This window comes from Triturus cristatus, chromosome 8, assembly GCF_964204655.1.
Source record: "Triturus cristatus chromosome 8, aTriCri1.1, whole genome shotgun sequence".
Lineage (NCBI taxonomy): Eukaryota > Metazoa > Chordata > Amphibia > Caudata > Salamandridae > Triturus > Triturus cristatus.
The window spans coordinates 1541038443-1541053534 of NC_140591.1; the positions used below are offsets into that span (position 1 = coordinate 1541038443).

At 45.6% G+C, this 15092-nt stretch overlaps 1 protein-coding gene across 3 annotated transcripts in view; it reads right to left on the minus strand.

Annotated features, from left to right (window-relative positions):
• INPPL1 (inositol polyphosphate phosphatase like 1) overlaps positions 1-15092 on the minus strand; it is a 1340026-nt gene that overhangs the window by 291188 nt on the left and 1033746 nt on the right. For all 3 annotated transcript variants that reach the window (XM_085623407.1, XM_085623409.1, XM_085623408.1), the window contains 3 exons: positions 9660-9749; positions 9258-9371; positions 6889-6977 (listed from right to left, as the gene is read on the minus strand). In XM_085623407.1, coding sequence (XP_085479533.1) covers positions 6889-6977; positions 9258-9371; positions 9660-9749 — 293 coding nt within the window. The remainder of the gene's footprint in view (positions 1-6888; positions 6978-9257; positions 9372-9659; positions 9750-15092) is intronic.

A 15092-nucleotide genomic window follows, 5' to 3' on the forward strand; every position in this document is an offset into this window, starting at 1 on the left:
CCACTTTGTATCACTTGGCATGCTGCCGCCTGGGCATCAGTCAAAATTTCATTGAAGCTGACTCAATCCTCCTCAGAAAGCTTTGGTGCCAATATCTTCGCCGAGTCCATGAGCGCATGGATATAGAGTCCCAACAGGCAAGTTGCATTCTTCGACTTAAGGGCCATGCTGGCCGATGAAAATAACTTCTTGGCCGACTGGTCTATCTTTTTAGCTTCTCTGTCCCCTGGAACCTGAGGGAAAGCACCCTTGGATTTACCCGTGCAAGCCGCCTGAACCACCAGGCTCTCAGGCGATGGGTGCAACGTTAAAAACTCAGGATCCCCTGGAGCCGCCCTAAACCTTCTTGCGCCCGTCTTAGGGACTGCGGGAACAGAAAAAGGTTTACGCCATACCTCCAAAACAGGGTCAATAATGGCCTCATTAAAGGGCAACAAAGGCTCCGAAGACAAATCCAGTCCACTAGCCTCCTTAAGCTCCTCAAACACCTCATCAGACTCAACCAGCTCTCCCTCTTCAGCTTCTTCCAAAAGGTACCTCCTTTCATCCACCACTCTCTGTGCTTCCCTCCTGGATCGAATCCGCACAAGCGGCGTCGGCGGCGCCGTGATCGAATCCGACGGCGCCGGCACAGGCGTCGAACGTGAATCCGCAGGAGCAGCTAGCGTCGAACGAGGTCGAGCCGGCGCCGGTGAAAATGGAAGCGGCGTTGACGTCCTCGGCGCCGGTAGATGCCAAGACGGAGTCGCTGGAAAAAACGTCATGAAAGGGGCCTGCGGATAGACCTGCGGCACCCCCAAATTAAATGCCATTGGACCCATCGGACCCGCAGGTGCACCAGTGGTGTACATGGCTCTAGCGAATACCCCGTACATAGCATTTAAATAATGCGAGGGGCACTGACCTGGTCCAGGGAACGCAGGGTACTGGTCAGGCATCACCGGATTCGGGCCAACTGGCGCAGACGGTGGAACAAGCGGCGTCGCAGGCTCAGCCGGGACTTGAAGATCCTCAACCGGAGCCGGAGATGAAACCGGAGCCGGAGATGGAACCGGCGTCAGGGATGGGATCGGAACCGGAGATGTAGCCGGCGAAGTCACAGGAGAAGAAGGACCAGGAGAATCCGGGACTGGAGAAGGAGACACGGATTCCTTTCGGCGTCGAGCCGGCGACTTCGACTTCGGAGCTGAACTCGTATCAGAGTGATGATGAGAAGCATGCCTCCTCTTCTTCTTATGCTTCTTGGTTCGCGAAGCATGCCCCGAAGTCGACTTCGACGGCGACCTCGATCGTGACCTCGGTCTCGACTTCCTTCTTCCTCTCTTGTCCTTTTTCATCTTAGCGATGAAGAGCTTTGCCTCCCTTTCTTTTAGAGCTTTGGAGATCATCTTGCGACAGCAAGAGCAACCATCCACATCGTGGTCGGATGAGAGACACCAAACACAGTCGTCATGTGGATCTGTGATCGACATGTGTTTGCCACATTCCCGACAGGGCTTGAAACCCGACTTCTTCGTCGACATCTTCTTCGAAGAGAAACAGGGAAACCCAGAAGAATAACAAAGTAACAGTAAAGCTACCAACAGCAATTCCCGAAATCCGTTGGCGTCGACGGCGCGGAAAAAAGGGAACTGACGTCATCACGCCGACGAGGACCTCTTATGGAGCCGGTGACGTCAGCGGAGTCGCGAGCGGAGCTGTGTCTCTGTGACGTTGTCTTCGACCCCATCGACGTGGACTGCTACAAAAGTTTCCGAACGTTGCAGGCGCAGGGGATATTCACAAGGTGAGGAATCCACTGGCAGATGTATCCATCAGCAATGCTGGTTCAGGGAATCATAAATAATAGTCAGCTAACATTAAACTTAAGTTTTTAACAAGAGTTAATGGAACCAGGAATAGGTTGCCACTCTTAAAAGATTCTTCACTGTAGTGCCATTCTTCTTTTTGGTGCTCCTAAAAAGTATGGTAAGGAACTCTGAACGAAGAAGTCTCTTTCTGTCGAAGAGATAATGAAAATGAGTATCGTCATAACTGTAGTCTTCAGATTCAAAAAGGGGTTGTGGAGAGTTTAGCGACACCTAACTAGGGGATGTTTGCTCTGGAATTAGAGCAGATGTATGTTATGGAATAAAGAAGATGGGGTTGCCTTCTCCAGTATAAGTAGGATTCTTTTGAGTCTTTGGAGATAACAGCTTTTTCACTGTCGAAAAAAGTAACGGTGGTGGAATAGCTGATGGTACAGCAACTTTTGTAGACCGTGTAGTGGAAGAAGCGAATATCAATAAACATGGAGTTGTTTTCATGGTTGCTGCGATGATCACTGTAGTTCTGTCGTGCCTTATTGTCGATGAGAACAGTAGACAATGACGCCTTTGCCCACTTTCATAAGAGCCTGAGGAGCTTTTTGCTTTGGTTTTGGTAGTTCAGACAATGGTATAGGTTTTGACTTTCCAATTTGAATTATCTCCTCAAAAAGGTGTCTTTGGTCTTCTGATGTCTGACCTTTTTTGATGGAGGTGGTTCCGAATTCTAAGACTCAGGATGCCACTCTTCTGAAAGCACCCTTTTATGTTGTTTGGTCTTTTTTGAGTCATCTGAATCTTTTCAGAAGACGGAGCTTCTTTAGATCTGACCTTATGCAGAATTCTCTATCTCTAAAGGTTTTAGTTGAGAAGGTGTGGCATGTTTTCCACTTCTTAGCTTTATAGTTAGGGTAGAGAAACTAAATACACTACTTATGAGGGTCTTCAGAGAGTAATCTTTTCTTGACACAAGTCTCAAAAGTTCTGAAGAGCCTTTTTCTGTTTTTTTAAAGAGTCAGACATTTACAGCTTTAAATGGTAATCCCAGGGAAATGTGAAGAGATCTTCACTGAATTGCAAAAGTTGGAAGTTGTAAGTGTAGGAGAGTAGAGTCTGCTTACTATGTTCACCCCCACTTTTTGCTTTTGCTTCACTGGTTTTCGACTTAGATGTGGCTGTGGGCCTGCTAATCAGACCCACAGCCCAGCTGTTCTCGCTCTAAATTCCTACTATGTACTTCAGGTGCATAACCCAATTGGTAAGGATCACCTTATTGGCCCCTGTATAGTGTACCCTAGGTACCCAGGGCATAGGGGTACCCTACGCCTACCAGGGGCTGCAGCATGTATTATGCCACCCCTGGCCTGGCCTTCCATTATGACAAAACTGGCTGATCACTCAGCTGGGGCAAGGTCGTGTAATCACCCCTTGCTTAGGTGTAGTATTCCTATACCTACCTTATATATAGACACATGTGTACCTATCAGCCAATCCTATGGCAGGCCTTAACAATCCTGGAGGCAGAGTGCTTGGTAACATGTGAGATGGTGCTCTAGCATGAGCTGAGCCTGTCTGCAGCTTTCGGAACCATGTCCTTATAGCTGTTCTATGATATAGCCTACCATATACTCTTAAAGTACCGTATAATCTTAAACGGTTATGGTAACTATGGTTTGGCTTTATCAAAACATGTCGTGTGAGGTGTCTAACACTTTGGAATAATACCCCCATACCAGTTCTGGCGATGAGGATATTATTCATCCCTTCTAGAGGGAGAAGACATGTTGAGACCTAATTACCCGGTTAAAGTTAACCAGAGCCCCAGCATAACAAAATGGATGCTGCTGCCACAAACACAAGTCTGACCTCCTGCTGCTGGGAGTCCTTCCAGCGAGGGAGGCTTGGACAATAGGTTTCCTGCCTTGGGAGGTGCTAGCACCACCCCAGACAGGACTTAGTATATTGGGGCATGGAGGGATGAAAGAAACTAGACACTGCCTGGGGCACACAAGGTGTCCCATGCATAGTCCAGTTCAAACCGGAGCTGGGGCACTCCAGCCCCAGCTCTGGCGCGAAACTGGACAAAGGAAAGGGGGTGTAACCACTCCCCTTCCTGGTCCCACCCATAGGAGGGACCTTGCAGGTAGCCCAGCCCACTAGCCCAGTATATCAGTCGGTAGTTGAGCCCTTGAGAATTAGATTATACTGAATCTGCAACTTGAACAGAAACTCTGGACCTTCGACATTCGACCTCAGGAAGAAGACTGAAGAATCTCCCTTGTGGCCAAGGAGTGTCCACCTTGGGCAACCAGGCACCATCCAGCGACCGCTGCTTGCTTTGCGAGGGACGACTGCAGAGACTGACCAGCGCCGTGATTTCCAGACACCTCTGAACCAGATCCACATCTACAGCAAAGCTGAGACCCGTGGAGGCGACGAGGGACGTGGGACCGGCATCTTGGGATAAGAGGCTAGTAACTGACTAGCGCGACTTCTGAGGCTCCCTCGAGGCTGTGCTTGGGGAATTGAGAAGCCCCATTCCCGAGCACCATCTGCAAAGAAGATCAGCTCCCCACACTTCACGTGTTCTGCGTGGGGCCCTTCTGCACCTGAGTTGCTCGACGTGTTGTCCGGTTGCTGGCCCGTTGGCTAGGGACCTCTGCGACGACGAACCTTTGATTTTATCTTGCTGGTCCGGCTCCTCCAGACTGGCACTCGCTCCTCTGTGAAAGAAGGGCACCCCAGACCTTCCTGGTCTGCACCAGAAGCAAGTCCTCCATTCTGCGTGGGTTCCGCTTGCCAAGGCTTGTTGGGTCCTAGCTCGACATCGACGCCGCCGACAGCAAGAGCCCTCGTGGGACAGCTCATCTCCTGGTCCTGGTCGTCCTCGACGCCTCCTGGTACCCGTGGCTGCTGCGACAAGCTTCACCTCTTCACCTGCATCTTCACGACATCGCCTGGTTCCTTCCTGGCTCCTGGCTGGTGACCTAGACTCTGTCCCTTCTGCTTGCAGGTACCTTCCTTCTTGATTCCATCCTTGGGATCCACCGGACACTCTTCACTGACTGCCTGTCAGCAACTTTCCTTCAGGCATCCATAGGAGTCAACGACGAAACCAGACGCAAGTTCACACCTATGCACCCGCAGCCCGTGGGCTAGGTAACTTGAGTACTCCGGTGCTCACAAGGGTATTGACTATCCGAGGGTCTAGTTTCCAAGTCTCGACCTCCTAGTTACTCCAGAAGTGTCCTAAAACTCTCAATTTCTAACTACTACTATTTCTATCGACTTTTACGCATTACGCGTGAGTGCTTCCACTCTGCACCTGAATCCCGTGGGCCTCCCACTTCCTAACCTTTGGTAGTATAGTGTAGCCCCAGCGATGGCCTAGGCCTATCCTGTGTTCGTGACAGTGGTTCTTATACCACTTACTTAGTATATGGTTTGCGTGGCCCCTAGGGCCTAACTGTATTACTTACCTGTGTGACTTAATGTATGCTTAAATAAGACTGTGTTGTACTTACCTCGAATCTCATAAAGAGTGCTGAGGGTATTTTGACTAGAATAAATACATTCTATTTTTATATACATCTGTTGTGGTGTCCTTTCATTTGGTATTCAAGGGATTACAACTGGTATAACAGCTGGCTTCACATGCCATACAGAGTTTAGCCTAAGACTGCTCTTGTCCATGCTACCACTAGGATAGCTGGTCTATAAGGTTGACTTTACAACCAATCACCATAAGGGTTGTTTGGACTGATACAGGGTGTACACTAGAATTAGTGACATCATATATCAGGCCAACTTCTCACAGTAAGAAAAGTCACTTATCTGTGAAGAAATTAGCAAAGTTCAGATCGCTCCCTTCAAACACAACATGTGGTATAAAATTGAAGGCCGGTGGCTTCGAAGTGTGTGGTTATCAGGCTCATTGTCTCCAATTGGTTGAAATTTGGTTCTTTTCAAATAACGTTACTAGGCTACTTAATAGTTTTCTTTTCAGTTACTGAATCAAATTATTATAGAGCTGCTAGTGAGATGTCACTAAGGGACACTCAGCTCGACAACAGGCATGATTGAATCATGGGAATCAATAAAAAAATTATCTTTTTGTGTTGCTATAGCAGCCCTAAGAGGGAAAGGTATGCCCAGACGTGGGTCTGTGTTCACTGTGCCTTTGGCTTCAAGCTAGCCAGGCTTATGAGGGCTGATCTCCCTAAACTGGTCACAGGATGCTTGTTTCCGGTCCAGGGAGGACCTGTCTTGGCAGTTCAGGCTGGGCTGTTCCCAACGGGAGCAGGCCCAAGACTGATTTACAAATGGCTGGGTCCGAACTGGGGTGGCATGGTGAGCAAAAAAACGATGGATTTAACCCAGATCTGTGACTGGGGGGTGAATATTTGAAATGTTCAGCATTCCATCAATCATATTTTTTGTGTTGCTAAAACAATAACCCATAGCATTTATATGTATAGCTATGCTGATGGTAAATTCAGATTGAACCTTTTACAGAAAAAGTCGTAGTAAATGTGGATCCAGCATTTCAAGATTGCTTCTAATGAGTCATGACATCCTTAAACGTAAATAGCTGCCTGTTTCATTTTCACTGACCCAGTCTTTACATGTCTGTTCTGTTCGAGGATCGCATTTACTAAACCTCCATGAAGTTTACTAGGTATTTTGTGTTGCCACTACGTCCAGGAAGCAGACTTTCTGAATTCCTGAAAAATGTCACTTTGGGATCAATGACCCCTGTTGGCCCTCACTTCCCTCGTCTCAAACACTTCCTTGTGGTCTACATGTGTCATCGGATTCACGTGCAACACATTATTCTTAGTAATTCTGCAAATAAAGAAATTACATTACCCTGGAGACAGGAAATGGATCTTGAATATGTCATATATATGTTTACTGTGTTCATATTTTGTTTAGAGATAGTTGTCTATTTGGTGGTAGAGTTTATAATACGCAAAGTGTCCAGTGGACTTTGTTACCAGTAAAGTACAATAAGTTGCCCTGCTTGCGAGCCTCTTGAGCAGTGACCAAAGGTCACATATCAATAAAGAAGGATCAGCCTTACCGTGGGCAACTGCCTGGATGACCACTGGACCTTTAGGAAGTTGATGTTGTCACTGCTCTGGGTGTCATTCTCGCAGCTCTTCTTGTACTCTAAGACAAGAAAGATATATTAAAATCGGATAGAAGGGAAGGGAAGGGAAGCAAGGGGGCTCCTGGACAGTATGATGTATGCAGAAATATCAATAAGGAAACATGATTATTATGACCCTTTGGCACACAGTCCGAACTGTAGTTTTGTAATGACCTTCATTTGCAGCACATGATCTAAATCGTGTGAAGAAATCGAGGATACACAGTTTTCATGTGAAAGGACACATCTAAGGAAGCAAATTATCATAAACCAACCCCCAATACACTGCATTTATAAAGCAGAGTTCTGACAAATGTGCCCATGGAATAGAAGAGTATTTGGGCTGGTTCACTGTTTATCTGATGGGTTTGTATCCAAGATCATTCTTTGACCAGGTTGCGGGCGTGCAGTATAGTATCGCTTTCTGATCAAAAGCATGTCTGACTTCATGGAATAGCACTCCCCCCAGGGACAGCATTCCCTACATGCACAGCTGGGTTCCCAGAGGGGGAAAGTAATCGGTTTTCCAATAATAATTAGAATCCAGTTAGACTCAACTTCATTTGTTAGCTGGTATTATTTGTTTGTGAATTTCTTAATTCAAGTATAATCACATTCTCATTGTGATGACTTTTCATAAATCAAATATTCCATGAACCAATTAATGAGACAAATCAAATATTTGGACAATCCCAATGCATTTTGGGCTGACACAGCCCTTCTTCAGGGGGTATAATTTCTGAAAAACAATTGATGAAAATGAAGTGAGAAAATGGCTGTCACGGCGAAGGGAATACCCATCACCAAAAGTTTAGCGTCACAAGTGAAGCCACCATCAGAGTGGTCGTGATAAGGTTGTAAGAATTTCAAACCAACTCGGACCTCTTGAAAAATATAAATCGATTTGTGCCCTATGATTAGAGTATGAAGTGCCTTATGTGTGCTTTCAGATAAGAGTATCAAAAACGACCTGTGCGTGACACTCAAGTAGTTGTATTCTGAATTAAACAATTAAATTAGGGATACGGAAAAAAACATGCTCAGTTCGTGTGGAACAGACAAATGCGGATAAACATTGCATCTATTGTGGGATTTTAGTGAACATGCTGGTCAGTTATCAGAAAAGTTACTGAGTACCCTGCTCGTTCAGTAAGACCACAGTGAGGATATCCTTAAGAGAACGTTCTACAAGGCTGAAGTGTAAAAGGGGTGTCTCCAACATAAAACAATATTTAAGCGTTATATAATGGCATGCTCACTTAGAATGGTGCAAGAGTGATGGTTGGGAATATTATATGCACCCAAATCAATTGCAGCAAGTATTGATCTGACGTACAAAAAGACGTATGTTCAAAGCTTACGTCTCAGTTGCTGCCATTACGATCAATGACCTGTGGGCCGCAGGGGTGATCTACACACTCCGTCATGGGAAAGGTGAGACAGCAAAAAAGGACTATCGTATGTGGTGTGACATGGAGGGGCCATACGATAAGGGTACAAAATCTGAATTCCAGAATGTGTCTGTGAGACGCCATACAGGGAAAAATTTAAAAATGGGCACAAGTTTTGAAAGATAAAATGAAAACGGGGTATATGTAGGTAATTCGGCGGCCTCTGTTCACTGCCAGATTATTCAGTAACAGGCTAGCGTGATTGACACTCACTAGGAAGCCAGCTGTGCATCCAGGGGACCCTACCCCTCGAGGGGAGCGCCACTTCCCCATGGAATATAAGCCACAGGTAGTTTCCTCATAACTACGAGGGTCTGGGGCTGTACAGCACTGCCAGAAAAACATGTTACCTGGAGAAAGCCTTGCTCACTACGCTTGATGCAATTTGAAGGGCTAAACTTCAGTAACCGTATGTTTGATTCCCACACCTATTTAACTGTCGACACAGCAGTTCTGAAACATGACTTTCTATCAAAGGCTTAGTGCACTCAATTCAATTACTACTTCACTATTACTATTATCAAAGAGGTTTCAATCAATTCACGATTGGTTGCAGTTCTTGAAGTAGGCCCATTTTCTCCATCAATATTCATCCACTCGAATACCTCTATGAGGCATACAGTGGTGTACAAACTGTTGACTGCTCGAACTACAACCAATATGCAAGCTGGCTTCACAGAAAGATAGGACTACAATTTATGTTCAGCAGTATGAGGACACCAACCGTATCTTCTTGGAGGCCCTACCCTCTTTTTCTGCATACAATCATTTGACTAGCCCTCCCAACCCATCAGCTTCAGGCAGGAGTGGGAATGATAAACTGCACATCTGTTTCCACCAGTAAATTACCTTCAAGGCACGTTGAGTAGAACTCAATAAAGAACTTGGTCCTGCTGGCAGTCTTTACAATGGCTTCAATGTTTTCAAACTCTATGAAAGCTTGTTCTGAAGACTTTAGGAGACCTAGAACATAATCAGATGGACATTACAGAGGTGATGCTCACTAAAGCATTGGACAGTGCGATACAACATGAGGTATGCAAATCAAATAATGAGATCTGGAGGAACTCCACCCAATTTACTGGAGCAATTAGGAAGGAACATCCCACATACAGTGCTCTGGTATGGTATGGTGTAATTTTACGTGCTGGTATGAACTCTGGTGTGGTGGTTCATACCCAATGTTATTAACACTGTTGCTTCACAGGTTGCTAATTACACAACAGTGGTAACTAAAACCTCCTATTGTACCTTTCTTGGAAACAAACTGAGAGGTCACCCCAACTTCAAACGTCCCGAACACCGGTGAGTGGTCGCTGGTCACAATGTCATCAGTGCACCCTGCAAAACATAGCAAACAGAAAGAAACTCATGTATTCACCTGCTCATGTGACTACTTTCAAACCATAACATAGTCAATATTTCTTCTTGGTGCCAAATTAGATTTTGCAATAAACATTTTTATAATGCGTTTTGCATTGGAAAATCCTTTGAAAAGGCAAAGCTGCTTATGCGTAATCCTAGTTCTCTTTCAGGGGAATCCTCACCATAGTAATAAGCACTAAATAATCCCACCCACGCTCTGGACCCTGGAACACTTGAAAAAAATATATACATTCATGTAATCTATTTGCAGCCTATAAAAAGCCTAAAGGCAAAAATTATTTTATTTTCATTTAAAAAAAGAAGCCAAATATTATTAGAAGTTATTTGAATTTATATAATGAGCGAATCACCCCAGGAAGGGTATCTTCGTATTTAATGCAGTCTCAGGCAAAAAAGAGCGCCATCAAAACAGAAAAATCTTTAGTATTATTCTGAATTTATTATAATCCGTGCAGAGACGTAGACAAAGAGGTACATTATTCCAGTATACAGGGACCAGGCAGGAAAAGGCTCTGCCTCCTCATCTTGTCAATCGAATATACGAGGTACAGTCAGCAGAGCTTTGCCCATAGATCCTAGATTCCTAGCTGGGGAGTAGCGTCTGAGTTTCTGCTTCAGGTAATATCAGAACTTTACCCAATGCATTATGTGTCAGGCAACAAATTTTAAAGATGCGTCTTTTTGCCTTACTGGTAACCAGTGTAGTAATTTCAGCAGCGGTATAGAAGCAGAGCCCGAAGGGATGTTACAGACAAGCCGCGCGGACGCATTTTGTACCTCTTGTAATTTGGACAAAAGTGCCTCATTTGCTGAAACCAATAGAGCTTTGCCATAGTCCAGTCTGCCAATTATCAGTGCCTGGACTAATATTTTCTAGCTGTAATGGGAAAAAATTGAAAGGCTCTCCTTAGTAGGCGCATTGTATTAAAGCAAGTGCCTGTAGTAGATAGAACTTGTTCTTTAATGGATACAGCTTGATCTCTTTTCACTCCAAGATTTTTGAGTACCTGCCTAGGGGGTGGGGGACAGCACCTAATTTGGGCAACCAACACTCATCTGACCAGAGTTATTGGGGCTTACCAAACAGCATGATCTCGGATTTTGCCACATTCTGCTATAGACAATTGAATGTCATCCATCCCGAAATCACCATCATTCCCTTGGCAAAGTGATCTTTAGCTTTATTCACTAACTGTGAGTCATACGCGTATATCATTTCGAAGCAAAAAGATTCAGCAATCTTGGCGAGGGGAGCATATATATATTAAATAAGGTACGGCTGAGACTGAATTCCTGTGGAACACCTGTGTCAATCCTCATGGTACGGGATTTAAATGGATCGAGAGAGATTGTTTGGGTTCTATTTCCTAAAAAATCTTGGAACTATTTGAGCGCTATCCAGTGAATGCGTATTTCGTGCAGTCTCTGTAGCAGCCTAGTATGCGACACAGTATCAAAACATACAGACAAATCCAGCAGTACTAACATAGCTGTTGATCCTGAGTCGAGAGTCTTAATAAATCAGTGACTGCTAACAGTGCAGTGTCAATACTGTGGGAAGACCTAAACCCTGATTGGAATATTTCCAGTTTCTACTGTTAGGGTAAACAGTGACTGAATTGTTGGTGAAAGCTGATAAGGAAGTAGGGCAATAACCCTAGGTGGACATGGGTCCAGAGGAGAGCCGGATTTAGCCTTCTCTAAGGCTTTCTGGACATGCTCAAGGGAGAATAGTTCAACATTTTCTAAACTGTAATCACACTTGGACGGAAACGCATCAACATTTATCACAACTTTGCACTGATCTTGGAGGACAGAAAACGTCTGATACCTCTGTTGTATTCAATGGAATCATATAATTCTTGTGAGACCTGAGTAGGTAAGAGACAGGCGTGGGGATTAATACAATCATTAAGGGCTTTAAAAAGTACTTTTGATGAGTTTGCTGCGTATTCAATTTGTTTAGTGACGTGCATCTTCGCACTATCTTAAGATTGCCGTGATATGCAAAGATGTCAGCTTTATAAATGTCGTTATCGTTTAGATTTTTTGTCTGTTACCATCATCTCTCTAATTATTTACAGGTGGATTTTTCATGCTTTAGCTCAGTGGTGTAGCAAGGAGTATGGAATCTTTGTTTGGTAATGGCGCTGATTTTGAGTGAAGCAATACTGTCAAAAGCAGACACTGAGGACTTATTGTAGTCTGTAATAGCCAAACTTACTTCTGGAACCTTGGATCCTATAAGAGGTTCAAAGACTCCAGAAAAAGAATCCGGAAGGACAGCTCGCCACTGCCGGGATGCTGTCTTATTGGATGTCTTATGTTTTCCAGTTCCATCACTTTTAGAGTTTGAAAACATATTATACAAAGGTCCGTCCAGATGAAAAATAAAGGAGAATTGCAGGTAACTAAGTAGGAATTCGTAAATATCAAATTAAACGTGTGGCCTGCGGTATGAGTAGGGCCTTTAATTTTCAGATACAAGCCCAGCCTCTCTAAATCTGAGATGAGCTGAGCAGCTTCTGAATTACAGGAGTCTTCTCCATGGTAACTGAAGTCACCTAATAAAAGAAAGTGTTGGGCTGACAAACATGGGTCGCTATAACTTGATATGCCGGCTAAACACTTGTTTTGGTCCTGGAGGTAAGTATAAGAGTGCACCTTTCTAGCAATCCTTTGGAGATAATTCGATTTTAAATATACCTAATTCAATCCAGTCTGTAACTAAGGTATCTACCATAGTGACTCAGATGGAATTTGGGTAAACAATGGCAATTCCACCACCTGATTTTAAAACTCTGTCCAGTATAAGCATGTCCGCGCCGACATCAGCATTTTGTGTGTTAAAATGCGAGCAGCTAAACTGCTAACCCACAATATTGCGGCATGACACCCAGGAAGTGAGGCAGGGGAAGACATGCTTTCTCAGCTCAATCAGCCACAAATGACTGCGGCAGACTGGAAAGCGTGACGGCGGAAGTTAAATACCAAAAACAGTAAGTAACAATTAATAAAATCGCCCTAAATTAAACATTTAAAAATGCCGGGATCTCTAATGCTTGCCTGAGCTGAGACTACGCCTGCATCGGCTTTTTATGTGTTATAATGGGGAGCAGCTAAACTGCTAACCCACAGAATGGCAGCGTGACAATCAGGAAGTGAGGCAGGGGAAGAAAAGTTTTCTCCACTCAATCAGCCGCTAAATGACTGTGGCGGACGAGAAAGCGTGACAGCGAAAGTTAAAAAACAAACTGAAAAATATAAGTGACTATAGAGAATCTTTCACAAACCCTTTTTTTTTTTTAAAACAAATTTTATTTGTCAAGCGGCAGATATACTGCAGGGCCCTGTACCCCAGGGACATCCGCACACTCAGAACATATATCATTGACTGTGACATTTTGCAGAGTAGTACCCAAGAAAAATGAAAGGTAATACATCAAGATCTAACACCCCCCCCAACCCTTACCCCCGATCGCACTATACACCCCCTCTAAACAGAACCATTCCAATGTTAGAATACAGATACCCACCAAAGTTCCACCACCCACCCCTCTCCCTGAATCCTCCCCTACGAGCCTAATCTTATAAACGCGTGTCCCGTTCTATCGGAACCGGGTCTAGGAGCAATCCCCGATAGACCGCCCACCTTTTCCATATTTTAAAGTATTTTAAGGGGCACCCCCTAGCAATGAAGATGGGTTTCTCAAGGCCGATGCAAAAGTCCAGGCCATTCTTCCATGCGGCCAATGCAGGGGGCCTCGGTGCCTTCCACGCCCTCGCTATGTCCCTTTTGGCTAATGTAGGACCCAACAACAACAAGTGACGTTTATAGACGTTTCCGCCTATCCCCTCCATAACGTGTAAGAGCGATAGTTTCGGCGAGCGGGGAAGAGCCCATCCCAGCACCTCCGACAAACAATTGAAAACCCCCTCCAGAAACGATCTAAGGAGAGACACTGCCAAACCGTGTGTATTCATGTACCTTCCTCCCGCTCACATCGGAGACACACAGGGGAGGCAATCTACCCGCCCTCCATAAACGCATACATGTGTAATAGACCCTATGCAGGTATTTAAACTGCACCAGGCGCAAGCGCACTGCTATGGCTGCTCCTCGCGAGGCAGCTTGGGCCTACACCCAATCCTCTGCCTCCAAGGGGCCTACATCCCCCTCCCAATCCTCCTGGAGTTTCTGTAGCGTGGAGGAGCAGTGGATAACCAGGGTTTGATATATCCTGGAGATCTTACGGTCTAGGAGTTCTCCCATAAATACTTTGGCCTCCAGGGGACTAAACTCAGCCAGAGACTCCAATCCCGTCAGACTGTAGCAGTGTCGAAATTGCAGGTACTTGAAGAACTGGGACCTTGGCATATGAAATTCCGCCTGAAGGTCCTGGATTTCAATAGTGGACCCCTAATTACATCACCCAGGGTTGATATCCCTATGTGATCCCAGCCCCGAAATCCCCACAAGGCTGCTTGCTGTGGCAGCCGCCCATTATCCCAGAGGGGAGTCTCCCGCGTTGGTGTATTCCACCACCCCATCCTACGCAACGCCTGCCTGCAGATTTGGAACACAACCCTCGTTGCCTAGGGCAATGAGGCCCACAGTGATGTCGAGTATAAAACCCTGTGTAGCGAGTGATCTCCCAGGATCCGCCTTTCCACTGCGTATATGCCGGGTCCTCCCGATCGCCATACCACCATTCATTCAATACAAGCAAATGAGACGCCTGATAGTATGACAGGATATCTGGCGCCGCCAGCCCCCCACAGTAGGTAGATAAAAAGCACGTCCGCAGGGCCACGCGTACCTTGCCCCCGTTCAATAAGAACTGCCCAAGAGCCGCGTTTACCGGCCTAAACCAGCGAGGAGGAATCGTGTATGGGTGGTTCTGTAACTGATATAAAAGACGAGGAAGCGCGACCATCTTAAATATGGCCGATCTACCATAGACAGTCAGTGGCATGCGGGACCAGGTCCTAATATCTTAACGTACTCGCTCCCACACCGGTACCAGGTTGCGCTCCCAAGCAACTGCAGGCTCATGTGTTATCAATACCCCCAAATATTTCAGTCCTCCCGCCACCAGCTGGATCGACGATGCCCAAGCGCCCAACTCTTCCCGACCTCTGAGCATCCATAGCGTAGACTTGCGGGGCTTCATATAAAGTCCAGAATTCTCCCCAAAAATTTGCATTATGTGCAGAAGCCATAGCCCCGTTCTGTCCACATCTGTGAGGAAAAAAGAGGACGTCATCCGCATATAATGCACTCCTGTCCGACAACCC